Source organism: Hesperophylax consimilis, chromosome 2 (assembly GCF_061612785.1).
Source record: "Hesperophylax consimilis isolate HC1 chromosome 2, BYU_Hcon_1.0, whole genome shotgun sequence".
NCBI lineage: Eukaryota > Metazoa > Arthropoda > Insecta > Trichoptera > Limnephilidae > Hesperophylax > Hesperophylax consimilis.
The window spans coordinates 38,138,055-38,152,985 of NC_142837.1; the positions used below are offsets into that span (position 1 = coordinate 38,138,055).

Here is a 14,931-nt window from a genome sequence, read left to right on the forward strand (position 1 = left end):
AACAAATTCTTGTTTGTTAAAGTTGGATATTGGATAAAGAAGACTGGATGTTGGACAAAAGCGCACATTGCACTCTTGCGTGAATACTGCTTTATCCAATGTGTCCGGAATTACAGGAAGATCAGAATCAACAAATTAATATTGATATGACATATATCAACAAATTAATATTGATATGACATATATCAACAAATTAATATTGATATGACATATATCAACAAATTAACATTGATATGACATATATCAACAAATTAATATTGATGACATATATCAACAAATTAATATTGATATGACATATATCAACAAATTAATATTGATATGACATATATCAACAAATTAATATTGATATGAAACACAGTTAAAATAGGTCTAACACTGAACATTGATACTTATGGGATTAGATTAAAAGTCAAAAATATCGATTTATTTGCTATATTTTTTAGGAGGAACCGAAAAATTCTGGTTTGATTTTTAAATACATACATTGATTACATGTGTTATTGTTGATTTACGAGCAGCAGCCGGTGAATGCAATTAGTGCATCAGGTAGGTCATCAATCGTTAGTAATAAGATAGAAACTATATATTCACAATTATTATATTATAGTGATTTATTTTTGGGGTATTATGCTGTGTTGCGCTTCTTTCTTCTTTAGCCGTTTCGGACAGCATTACAGTGTTCATCATCACAGTGTACAGTGACACATCTGCCCTGACGATGAATACTGTAATGCTGTCCGAAACGTTGGCTAAATAAGGAGGAAGGTTGAAGGTTGAGAAGGTTGGCGCAACAAGGCATAATACCCCAAAAATAAATCACTATAACACCCTTGAAATTATTTTACGCTAAAACTGCGCTGTACGAATTTTAGAAATATTGTTATTTTTATGGTCAAACCCGGAAGATTGGATAATGTGACAACAGAAATTTGGTAACATTTCAAAATACATAGTAAGATAATTAAATGGATTTCGAAACACAATTGAAACCTACATGTTCTTTAGAAATTTGTAAAACAATAATCGAATAGTTCTTTTTCAAAATGGTTCGACGTTTAAACACATGGGGTAGAATTTAGATCTAATATTGCACGATGTAGACTTGTAAAAAAGATAACATATTATTATAAGCCATAATTAGTTGCCTGAAATATCCACACAAATTGAAAAATCTCCCGAGTAAAAATAAATGCCATTGACGGGAATTGAACCCGCACCTTCTGATGTCCGGTCAGGTGCTGTGGTCCACTGAGCTACGTCGGCTTATTTCCAACACGCCAAATAATTCAATATTTATTAGTACTTCAATCAACAATTACTGCTTATTATATTTTTTCACCAGTAAACAACCAACTTTATTTTGTAGGATTTTTATAAAAAGTAGTTTCTTTTATTAAAAAAAAAAAAAATAGAATCTTGTCGTGTACGGTGAAGGAGGAAACTATCTGTTTCCTTAGCACGCCATGGGAAAGTTGTGGGCAACCTCCAATTTACACGAATGGCTGTGAATGTTGGGTTTAAAAATGAGGCTTTGTTTTGTCCAACTTGTAGATGTTGGATAAACACGCTTGGAATTATTATTTTTTTACTTATATCATATAAATAAAAGCTTTCTGAGAACAATTTAATACATAACTCAATTTTGCAAAAAATGGTCTGTTGGACAAATACAAACTAGAGCGAAGACATGCCAGCTAAAGAATTAGAACAAGAACTGAAATCATATCACAAACAAGTTATCTCAGATTATACTAGGATAAGATTTGATATACTCGAGATAACTTTATGAAATGTTATAATTCACCGCCACTTAGTCAACATTTTTTTTTTTTATCTAGATTGATTATATCATACTAGTGTACAATGTAAATTGACTTGCCAAGATGAAAATTGAGAAATTTTGATTCTATAGAATCAAAAAACATTACACATTTCAAAACGAGAATTAAAATAATCATCTTGTAAAACATATTATAGGTAGGCACTTTAGCACCTGCCGGGAATAAAAAGATGATTATTTATTAATTAATAAATAATCATCTTTTATTTTTATCTTTTATATTTTATATTACATATTTTTTTATTTTATATCTTTTTAATTAATTACAGAATGAGCCACGCCTCGCCGTGGCTCAATCTGTCTTTGCAGATAGAGAAACAATAGCGCGTGTTGTTTTTACGTCCAAATAATGGCACTGATTTAAAAAAAAAAACTTGTTTGTCCAACAGATGGCGCTGTTTTTCAAAAAAACATTTTTTACCTGTCACATGTAACATCTATATAGTGGCTCAGTCTATCTGTGCAGATAGAGAGACAATAGCGCATGTTGATTTTACATCCAACAGATGGTGCTGTTTTTCACAAAAAAGCATGTTTTTTACCTGTATCTATATATCTATTTTCTTTGTTGCATTGTTTCTTTCCTTCTTGCATTGTATTTACAATTTATTATGGGTACATCATTTATGTTAAGCAATTGAGCGTGGTATTATTTAATTTATTTTTATTTTTTACACCTTCACAGACTATTTTACTGTTTCTAATGTTTTAAACGCAATTGCTAGCTTTTTTCCTACTTATTTTTATTTTTAAATACAACTTTACTCTATACATATGATAAGTTTTTATGGGATACTCCATCTCAATAAGAACTCTCACACTTTGTTCAATTTTTTTTTATTTTTTATATATGTATGTAATATTTTATATGTAGATTATTTTAAGTATTTTTTATAAAGCCCTGATTTGTTTATAAAATATATGAAATGATACTGCTACCCGGCTCAGAACAAATATTGTCTAGTGAGTGAGGTAGCGCACATGATTTGTAAATAACCATTGACGTCAATAAACAACCGGCAATAATTAATAATATATATGTACATAAAAACACAAGCGTATTTGAATGCAAAATTTCAAAGCAATCGATGAAGAGCTTTCAAAGATTTAAGATTTTGAACAAACAAACATTTACGTTTTTATTTATATTAATAATTAACCCATCAGGTTAATTTATTCGCTTTTGGGAAAAACTCAATTTTGGGAAGGATTAAAACTAAAAAGTGGTTAAAACTAATAATTACTATGAATTAAAATGGTGCCACAAAATAAGTTTGCTGTGCCTGAAGAAGAATCTATCTTGTATTAAGAATAACATACCCCGATATTAGGATCGCAGAAGTTCTCCCGGGCATACCGTGTGAGCACATTCAATATGACCAGCTGCCCCCACTCGTCCACGTCCACCAGCAGGTTGCAGAGCTTCCTGAAGTTGCGGTGGATGAGATCACTTCGCTCCGGACACACCTCACTGTACGCCATCACGGCCGAACCAATCACAATGGTTGTGTGTTCGGAAAGCAGCTTTTTTATCACAGATATGAGTTCTTCCTTTTGTTCTGGATCGAGACTAGAAAAGATTAACTTAATAATAATGTGTTTATTCCGGAATGTGGGGAGGTTTGTACAATCCCCCCATAAAGCAAATACAATAATATAAAATGCACAAGCAAGGAAATTATTATTATTATAAATACATAGGACAAAAAAGACGTTAAAGCATTAGATTGACAGGGCCAACAACTTTCTCCAGTGTCTAAGATGCTTACTAGGATGCCGTAAGCCAGTTTATTATGAAATATATATATTTCTACAGTGCCCTTGAGGTGATTTTTCACGAAAACATCATCAGCCAATTATTATTTATTAATTTAAACGCCCTGATGGGCTTTTACATTATACATAATTTACTGCATAATACAGTTTTATTTTTAAAACATCAACACAAAAATAACAATTTTTTTAAGTTCACAACATATCTACAAGAAAACAACAAATATACGCAATCGCTCTTTAAATATGCTACATAAAAATGTCATTCAGGTATCTCTTGAACACAGGCAAACTTATATTTAATATGTCGATATTTGAAGTGAATTTGTTTCAAGTGTGCGAAAGCGAGAAATAGGTGCATATATGTGATAGTTGGTAATAAAGTTATTGTTGCAGAATAATATATTTTTCCTAGTTCCTCGAGTAGGTACTCTGAAATCTATGAGTTGCAGGAGTTCACAACAGTCTAGTTTGGAGTGAATAATCTTAAATTAAAAAGTTAGGTTATTTATTTTCCTTCTGTTTTCTAGGGAATGTATTGTTACGTAATAAAGTCACCCTACATAAAAAGGATGCTCACTTTAACCCCACTTTCCCCATGCAAACGGTCGCGGCGTACGTGACGGACCACCCAGGGTGTCAACGGCTCTAAACTCATCGCTACCCGCCGCGACCGTTTGCATGGGGAAAGTGGGGTTAAAGTGAGCATCCTTTTTATATAGGGTGACTTTATTACGTAACAGTATTTTAAGTGTATTTAATAAGAATGTATAGTTTATGTGTTGAATAGGTATGTGTAATTTGAAGTTAATAAATCGTAAAAATTTGTGCTGCACACATTCAATATTTTTTATATGAATCTGGTAGTATGGGGACCACAATATTGAATTGTATTCTAACAAGTTGCGTACTAGCAACAGATACACGATTTTTATAACCTCCAACGAGTCGAAGTCTTTGATGGTTCTGATTATAAATCCCAGTGTCTTCATACCTTTCTTAGTTATTTGTTGTATGTGATTTACAAAATTTAATTGAGTGTCAAACATAACTACAAGGTCCTGAATTTCGTTGACTTTTTCTAAGATTTCGTTGCTATTGTGTATGTGAATAATAGTGGGGTCTTTTTTCGACAAAATGTTAATATCTTACATTTATCAATATTGAGGAATAAGTTGTTAGCTATACAGCAATTATGTAATTTGCCGATGTTTGTCTGTAAGATTAGGCAATCGCTTATATTAGATATTTTTTTGTGTAATTTGATGTCATCGGCAAAAAGCAGAACTTCTACATTGTCAAAACAATTTATGATATCATTTATAAATATAAGAAAGAGAATGGGGCCGAGGTGACTCCCTTGCGGTAGGCCACTAGTTGCATAAATAACTTAGATTTGTAATATTTAATTTTGACAAATAAAATTCTGTTAGACAAGTAACTCGAGAACCAATACAACAACTTGCCTCTCACTCCCAATGCATACAGTTTACTAAGCAATAATTTATGGGATACTTTAGGATAGATAGGATTTTGTTTAGACATGATTCTAAATCATGATCATGATTATTATTGAATCTGGATTTTGGCGGGATCCCACGATAACGACATTTTTGAAGTTGTTTTTCCTCTCCCTTAAATCTGCTACCCGGGCTCTTACGAGGGCTGCAAAACTTGGTACTCGCCCTTCCGTGAGCATATTGGAAGCACTGCAGTATCTGGGTAGGCCAAACATGCCACAAATCTATATTTTATTTTATTTTATTAGGTTTTACGCCCAGCCGGGCTTTTATGCAGTGGCGGCCGGTGGTCAAAATATGTGGCGGTTCACCGGATTACAACATTAAGTCAGAAAATAAATTAAATAAAGGTACATACCTATTTATAAAGAAGTTCTATTCTCCGCTCCTTTTGTTTAGCGAAGACCTCTATGACTCTCGTGTTGAAATCAGGCATAGACTGAATAAACCTTTTTTCAATGCTTAACACTGATAGAGCGTTCAGTCTGTCCTGGCTAAACGTGTTTCTTAAAAAGGATTTTATTCTTTTTAACGTTTAGAAACATCTTTCGCTTTCAACTGAAGTCATTGGAATGGTGCACACAAGTTTTAGTAACTTCACAGTCTCGGAAAAGTCTTCTAATAAACAAGTACTATAAAAAAGTTGTAAAATTGATAAAGCTCCGTCAGCTTTTGAAAAATCGTCGCGGGCGTAAATTGCACAGAGTTCACCTTTTAACTGAATTTTATTTAGGAAGTCATATGTTTTAAGAGTCACATTGAAATCATGTTCTGGGAAATTTGACCTGTACACGGTGAATTTTTCGCAATCGAGTAATGTTGCTGCAGAAAGATGTTTACTGAATTCAAAGCGTTGTTTCATTTCGGACAGAATTGTATCGCAGACCTCTTTACAAATAATTGATTTGGCGGTTTTTAGTCGTTTAGTAGGTGGCTCAGGAAAATTGTCTGTAGAATTGCGTACATTTTGAACAGATTTTTCAAACTCATTGAGGTTATTTCGGATTATAACGGGATCTAAGTTTTTTAACTGCAATTGTCGGAATAAAATATCACAATGCGGCATAATTTTTTGGAAAAAATTCAACCAATAAATAAATGTTTCATCTTTGAGGTAGCGTAAGAGCATATCAGCTTGATTGATGGTATTGCTGTCATTGTCGGATTCCAAAATCGCCTCCATGCACTCAATTAGGGATTCGCGATTAGTACCAACGGTTTTAATTGTCCTTATATTAAAATTCCACCTCGTCTGAGAAACTGAGGGAATTTTGCGTTTCACTATTTCATTTAAAATATCTGTTCGTTTCGACGACCGCGAAAAAAACTTGGGGAATGTGTGCAAATTCGAAAAAAACATTTTCACTTCTTTACTTTGGGACACACTTTTTTCTACAATTAAATTTAGTTGATGGGCGTAGCAGTGGATGTAATGCGCATACGGAAACACATTTTGAATTTTGGCCTTAACCCCGCCAATTTTCCCACTCATTACAGAAGCACCGTCGTAGCACTGAGCAATGAATTGCTTCGGAGATATATTTAAAATGCCAAGTTCTTGAAACAGCGAATCTGATAATCCAACGGCACAGTGGGATTTTGGTGTTAAATACTCCCAAAACCGTTCGCAGATTTCGCCATTCCGTTCGTAACGAATGATCATTACCATTTGCATAACTGTGGATACATCAGTCGTTTCATCCGCTTGAATCGCTACAAATTCACACTTTGAAATTTGTGATTTTACTTCGCTGTGATACACTTCCAAAATTGCATCTAATATTTCATTTTGTATTGTCTTTGAAGTACCCTTGAATATAGAGTCTGATTCCATATGCTGCTTCATTGCCATATCAAGTTCGACCACAAAATCAATTAAACCACGATACACTCCGGGATTAACCGAGTCTCTTTTTTCGTCATGTCCACGCATAGCTAATTCAAATGCACCACAAAATTTTACGCAATCAATAAGTTTGGACAGGATGTATCGATTTTTATTAGCTAGCTCATTATGGTGTTTAACTTGGGCACGGTAGCCTGAATCCAATTGCATTCTGATGTCAACTTTTCCTAAAACCTTTAAGCTTAAAACTTTTTGCAAATGTAAATGACAAGAATTATGTTTTTTGATTTTTTCAGAAAGGTGAGTTAAATCAGTAACACCGCTAATTGTCCCAACTGAATCAACATCGTAAATTAAACACGGAAAACAAAATAAACTATTCAATTGATCACATCCACAGAGCCAAGAAGCTTTGTTATACATTGTTTTGTTAAATGATCGAGTAAACTTCTTCGATCCAGATTTGCATTCTTGTTTTATTATCAGTTCAGGTTTAGGTGGACCGGCATTTTTTATTATCACTTTGTTTTCAAAACTCGACCTATTGTTCTTAATATATTCCACATTCAAACTCATTCTTAATTTATGCGTTGAACAAACACAAAAGTAAACATATATTGGTATAACCTGCAATTGATATGCCTTATTAATAAAATTGATATACAAGATCGATATAACCTGCAACTTCAAAACTTTCGCAGAGTAAGAAAAGTTTTAAATTCAACAGACAGTGTCCGGCAAAGGCGACGGCTGACTGAACTGATATAATAATAAATGAACTGATATAATAAGTAATCTGACCATCATTCATATCTTAATGACAAATTTTATCTTAAATGCTTGTATCGAAGAAGCGAAACATTCGCTGAAAATAGCAGATGGTTAATTGAAACCACAATATCGACAATAACATCAAAAATACGCGTTTTAGTTTAACTTTCTACTGAATAAACCGTTCCTTCTGATGTGGTGGTAAAACCCCGAACGCCGTTCATGATATGGTATTATTTGCAAAGAATAGTATGAACTGGTATGTACCCACGCTTTCGACTGTTCCACAGAATATGCGACAAAGCAGTTAAATTTTGGATCGCAATCGAAAACGAACTGCTACGAACATAGGCACAAGTCGGTCTGCAAGTTGCGCGCTAAGTAGGTACCTTTTGAATGAGATATTATAACCGAACCGAGTTTCGTATTGTGATTAGCCATGTCGGAAATATTGTTGGTTGTTCGGCGCTCGGGAGCACATATTAGCTGGCCGCCACTGCTTTTATGTGCTTTTTAAAACAGAATTTATCCAGTAAGCTATCGAAAATTATACAAAAAAAAAATTAACCCTTTCAGCCCCAGTGTTAATTCAAATTAACATGAACTTTATTAATTTTTTTACCGTAACTGTAGTGATTTAGAAAAGCCATGTTTTCGGTTTCTTATAGTTTGTAGTCTTTTCTATGGCGTCTATTTTTTTTCGCTCGGTTGAAACCCTTATTCCCGCCACAACAACGATAAATATTTTGACATCTGCTGATTGTGAGTTTCATCGAATTTCTGCCGTCATTGATTACTTCATTTAAGGTGAGATATCAATATTTTATACTCGAATTACAAATACTTTAATGCATTAAGAAGTGTTCTATAATAATAACATCAGTTCAATTCACTGATCACAGTCATTTCCCAGAATATTGTAAATGAATTTCAATGTTCATTCAAATTAACACTGGTAGTGACGGACATGTTTTCGACTAGTATGGCGAATTTTTAAAGATTTATTATCCTAGATTATTTCTTTATTTATGAATGAATTTTAATTAAAATGTTATTTGTTTGTACCTTAGAGATTATCACTTCATTGTCAATATGCATTTTTGACATGAAACAGTTATTTGTATTACTTTTGTGTTATGTTTATTTTACGTTGCTATTTAAAAAATACCCTCTGAAGCCCAATGTTAATCCAAATTAATATAGAAAAATTTCTAAAAAAAAAAAAAAAATTTAATGCCAAAAATTTTCAAAAAAATTTCTGAGGTATTATCAAGCATTACATATTTTATATGTGTGGAAACAATAATGCGGGTGTGAAAGGGTTAAAGCTAATGAATATAAAACAATAACAGAAACATAAAATACTATAGAGACTAGAAAAATACTACATATAAGATAAATCTCTAAAACTACATTATTGACGCTGCGTTAGGCGTTGTTATAGTGCACGCGTAGCAATTCTATGCTGCTCTTCTTAAAGTTAGCCCAAAGCTCGTACATGTAACAGGATATACAAAACATAAGGAATAGCTTCTTTTTACACGTGGGCTACCAAGCCAGAACCTTCTACTGAGCATATTCGACTTTATGCTGAGTGCTCATCTTTGGCAGTCAATGTCACCGTCGCAAATAATTAATTGAACTACTTATCACGTCAGACAAGCGTTAAAGTAAGCACTAATATAATTTTATTAATGAATCATTTTTTATTTGAAATGTGTATATATTTTTTTTAAACGTTTGGCAGATGTTTATATGAATTAACATAATTAATGTGGGAGGTTTCGCTGAACTAGGTCCAGTGAACATACTTTAGCGGCCCATTCATTTACATATTCTTTGAGTGCGTATCCTTTTCATAAGCGGTATACATTTTTGTTCTATTAGTACGAATATAACATGCCTTGTATTTTTATAATGTCATTGGATAGATTTTGTAATTTTTCAAGTTTACTAACATTCAATAGTTAAATTACTTGTTTGAAGGGCAATGATCATAAGGCAAATATTTTTTTAATAAATACATCTTCACAAATCCTAAAATTATTATAATATCACGTGATTTTCCACAGGTCTGCGCTAGTTAATTAATAATAAAAGAAGAAGAAAATTATTACTCCTACCAAATTTTCTATAGAATGGGAAATTGTATTGAAAAAAATCAAGACATATTGGAAAAACCCTAGGTACATTTTTTCTGCCACAAATCTATTTCTTTACAGCTGCAAAGATTGAAGAAAAAAAAATATCATAAAAAACATATATTTGTAACTAGTATCTATCACCCCGATTGACAGTAGACTGAGTAGACTAAAATGCTGGGATTTATAATTCGCATAACAAAACCCTTCCACAACATAAACACTCTATATTCCCTTTACACCTCATATATTCGTCCGCACCTGGAACACTGTACACCGATCTGGACTCCTTTATACCAAGCCCATATTGAAAGAATTTAAAAAAAAAATTTTAAACACATAAATTATAAACTAAACTTACACTTCTCAAATTATACCGAATCCATTAAATTTCATCATTTTAACTCCCTCCAAACACGACGTCTAATTTTTGAACAAATCTTATTATTTAAAATCCTAAATAATTGTCTGGACTCACCAGAACTTACCAATTTAATAAATCTTCATATTCCGTCTAGATCAACCCGACAATCTGATTTATTTTATTTACCCTCGTGTATAACAAACATTCAAAAAAATTCCCCAATTCCTCGTATATGTGCACAATATAATACAAAATTTTACAGCATTGACATTTTTGGTAATAACCTAAAGAAATATCGATATGAAGTAATGCGTACGATCGATTATTAATATGAGAGTATGGAATGTATCGGCAGCATCTCCTATCCTCTTCCTATTTTCCTCTTCCTCTCCCCTTCCTTTAACACCAAATTAATTTTAAGATACTAAAACTTCATTTCTAATGAACTTTAACATAAGAAACTTCTGTGGCTTGACTTCAGTTAACTTGTATATTTATATCTATCATTGTATATTATATAAAAGCTGTTTGTTTCTTACAAAATAAATAAATAAATTTATTAATTATTTTTTATGAAATTTTGACTTTCTATTTTTACGATTACGACATTCTTTTATGCATATACATCATTTTTATGTTTTATACTATTTATGATATGATATATTATTCAACCATCCTCAAAGGAGATATCTCTTATATACTTCTGATTCTTTCGTACTTTCATGCTTGATTTGACTGTGTACATTTTATGTGATATGTCTTTATGTGCTTTTTATATTATCGGTGTTATGATTTATTACTTAACTATCCTCAAATGAGACATAATATATTCTTTTGATCACTATATTATATCAAATTTGTTCTGTATAAATTCTGTGCAATATTTCTCCTTCAAATCAGGTTATCTCTTCTAAATTATTTATTTATTTCCCGTCTCAGAACAGACGTTGTCTAGTGAGACGGATAACTTACCTACCAACATTGCCAAAAAACCTTTAAACGACTAATAAACGACCGGTTTGCCGGCAAACTATTATTATAGTATATTAGAGAGATTTTATTAATTAGAGATGATGTTTACCCAGTTGACAGCACCGGCAAGGAAAGGTTAAACCACGAACTTACTGGTTTGTTAACCCTAAAGATACAGAGTAAGCCCCCAGGGCGATAAGGAGAGTATCTTCCACTCTAGATTTATTATTTTATATGAATAAATTGTGAAATGACATAAATTCGTCAAATAAAATTAACTTGCTAGTCCTCGACCACGGTTGGAAATCTTGCAAGGTGTTTGCATAAATTGTTTTTATAGTAATAAGTATCATAAAAAAACATAGCGTAAGTTATCATTTTACCTGTATAACTTTGGAATAGCATGGGCCGCAGTTTTTCTAACATAGGGACTCATGTCTGATGACGATTCCTTAATAGCAAGCATCACTATGGGGACAATCATCTCCACTCTGATGGAAGAGAGCACGCGCAATGCACTGGCTCGAATCAATTGATTGGGATCCTGAAAGTAAATTACCAAATAAATACTGACCATAGCTGTAAAAGTAAACGCCGTGAGAGATGAAAATATAAGAAGGATAAGTGATAATATAAGTGATGATGAAAGTAGACTGAATGCTGTAGAAATGAGATTCCTGAGCGTATGTGTGGTAAAACCATGAATAATTGCATGTATGGTTTGGGCATGTAGAGCTAATGAGCGAAGAAAGGAGTGTAGGGAGAATATATGATGCAAATGTGAATGGTAGCAGAAGTCGGGGACACCTGATGAAGACATGGTACGACCAAGTGAATCAGAGACTTGAGTCGGGCCATGTCAAGAGTCAGAATAATAGAAGAGTATGTATGAATGTGAATGAGGCAAGAAGTGTGTGCCAAGACCTAGTGCTTTGGCGGTCCGTCCTCTCTGCCTTCACCTGCGGGAACGGCGTGATGGTTAGTTAGTTTAAAGTCATAGAAAGTGAAAGTTAAACAAAAAATAGTTTAACCCTTGGGAGCTGGAGCCCTGCAATTGCAGTGTTGAAGAATTGTGCCCACGCATGTGACGAAGCACTGCAATTGCAGTGTCGACCTTACACATTCATTTTACCTTAGGATATTACTTCTACTGGGTTCGACAAAATCACAAAATCAAAATGTCTCTTTATCAAGTTTGGTATTGTCTTCATGTTGGCCTTAACAAAATTGTATTTTTATTTATTGAATATTCTTGCCGGCTCCTGCGGGTTAAATAGATTACTAATGTTTATAATACGAGGTTTTTTATGCATAGCACAAAGGATAAAAAATTATTCTAAGTAATAATTAGTCCCTTGAAATATCCGTACATTCTCGTTGGCGGCATTTATTTTTACTCGGGAGATATTTTCGATTTGTATGGATATTTCAAGCGAATAATTATTGCTTATAATAATTTGTTACGTTGGTTAGGTTTATACAGTAGTTTTATCATCGCTTTTATTGACTTCATATTACTTAGGTTTAAAGGTGTGTTGAATTGTCACTGCGTTGAGTTATCACGGAACCGTTTTCTATTCAGCCATTCGTTTTAATTAGTATCATACTTTCAAATATTAATACAGAAACATATGAACTGCTTACTTCGGCAAATGCATCCATGAAGATTTCACCAACTATCCCATATTCTTTTATGTTTATAATTTTTCTAGCCTTCGCTCAAGTGGTTATATGACAAAATTTGACCTACTGTCGTTAGAGAACTGTCCCGGTAAAACAAGTCCTGCTACCTTTTTTTATTTTATGTGTCTTGTTCTGTTTAATGTTTCGTTTAGATTTACTAGTATTATCTTCTTCAGTGACTAATAACATTATTTACATACCTTGAGAGCTCGTTGGAATGTGCTGATAGAAAGAAGGGCAAGATCTTGTTGCTCCTCCGCATAACGAACAAGATACACGAAAACCAACTTCTTAACCTCAAGATTTTTTGAGACTACATTTTTAACCACAGCTGGAAATCTACAAAAAAATAATTCAACATTGTAATTTTTATCAAAATTTCCTGTTAAGAATTAGAAATACAACGGTTTTTTGTTTGTTATTAGCATTCTAAACAGTGACGAAGTTACTAGCCGAATAATACAACTAGGAACAAGTTATAGACATAACCAAACATCTTTGTGTCATTGTTATACAAGTTAAAATTGCGTATTATTTGAGGAGTCAATAAAGAACTGTACGGGCTTGCACCATCATACTTGACCGATCTCTGCGTGAATGACAATCTAACTCAGAGGCAACTCATGCTCAGGCTGGCCAAGTTTGATGCGTCCAGAGATGTGCTTTATTTCAAATAAATCCATTTCAAATGGAAATGGAAATGGAAATTTTAAATGCTTTTCTAAAAACCATTTTGCATTTTGCATTTTAAATGCTTTTCTCAATGCATTTCCAATTTTAAATGCTTTTTGCAACATTCTTCCTACTATCTCCTCTCATCTTTTTTTCATAAGCCCCAAATATCAGTTGGTCCTCAACCTCGCTATGAGAGATAATTTACATTTGTCAAGTTGCTCCCTGGTAGGAGCCCTGGCAATTGAGTGATACCATTACAAAAAATACTGAACATGGGGCCATGACGCTGTAATATTAAATGTTAGATAGCAGTTTCTATGTTTTTACGTTGGCAACATTAGTCCCGCGCAAATTTTTTGTGGTTTTATAATCTGTAGTCGTGGTGTTTTTGGATTTACCATCATGTAATATGTTTGTTCTACATTGATGTCTATTATTAAATGACAAAATTGTTTGAAAATTCTATAATTATTTTGATTGTTTGACCTGAGAAACCATTTTGCATTTTGAAAATAGGTATTTTGCATTTTGCATTTGAAATGCTTTTCTAAAAACCATTTTGCATTTTACATTTTCAAATGGAAAAGTTTTGACCCATTTCCATTTTGCTTATCAAATGGTTTTGGGTACCCATTTTGCGTGTGCAGGCAACAACGAGCATGGTTCCAAGTCAACATTTTCGATCGAACCAAAACGTCGAGCATGAATATACAAGAATACATAGCTTTACACTTTCTTATGCATGGGCGAAGTCCATACGAACATGATTACTATTAGTTTGAAATTAAATTAATTCCAAGAAGATTGAAATCGTGTTCGCCCAAATATCGCCCAAGCATGGCACACGCGTATCCCCCAACTAATATTATTATTGAATAGTGCAAGCACCCTGGTTTGACCACGGATGTAGGTTTAGAATTGCGGATTTCGTTAACCGAATTAGAAACAAGATGCAACCACAAAGTTAAGCAATTTGAAAAGTTGTTGGGGGCTTGTTGTATCACTGCAATTAAAATATAGAAAAATGGAAATTATATTTACAAGTCCGAAGCATCTCTTCCTTTGGCCACCATTCCGATAATACGCTTCATGGCTTCCAGCTTCAGGGAATCCTTGGTGGAATCCAGCATCTGTTTGAGATCATCATGCCTGAAAAAGGATTGATAAATAATATTGAGAACATCTACATAATTATTTTTCAAGTTTTTTAAGTTTAAAAAAACATCCGAGAATGCTAATTTATTCGCTTTTGGGAACAGCTCATATGGTCTCATAGAAATTGCTGTATTTCCCTTACTTTCATTGTTAAAAATATGATCTAAACCACAGGTTCCCAAAGTGGTCTA

The 14,931-nt window shown here is 33.1% G+C and overlaps 1 protein-coding gene across 1 annotated transcript in view; it reads right to left on the bottom strand.

Moving 5' to 3' along the window:
- The window catches only part of rb (adaptor related protein complex 3 subunit ruby), a 52,481-nt gene that overhangs the window by 34,247 nt on the left and 3,303 nt on the right, over positions 1–14,931 (bottom strand). Inside the window, exons 2-5 of the mRNA XM_089642687.1 lie at positions 14,627–14,734; positions 13,111–13,249; positions 11,611–11,771; positions 3,161–3,410 (exon numbers count right to left, since the gene is read on the bottom strand). Coding sequence (XP_089498813.1) covers positions 3,161–3,410; positions 11,611–11,771; positions 13,111–13,249; positions 14,627–14,734 — 658 coding nt within the window. The remainder of the gene's footprint in view (positions 1–3,160; positions 3,411–11,610; positions 11,772–13,110; positions 13,250–14,626; positions 14,735–14,931) is intronic.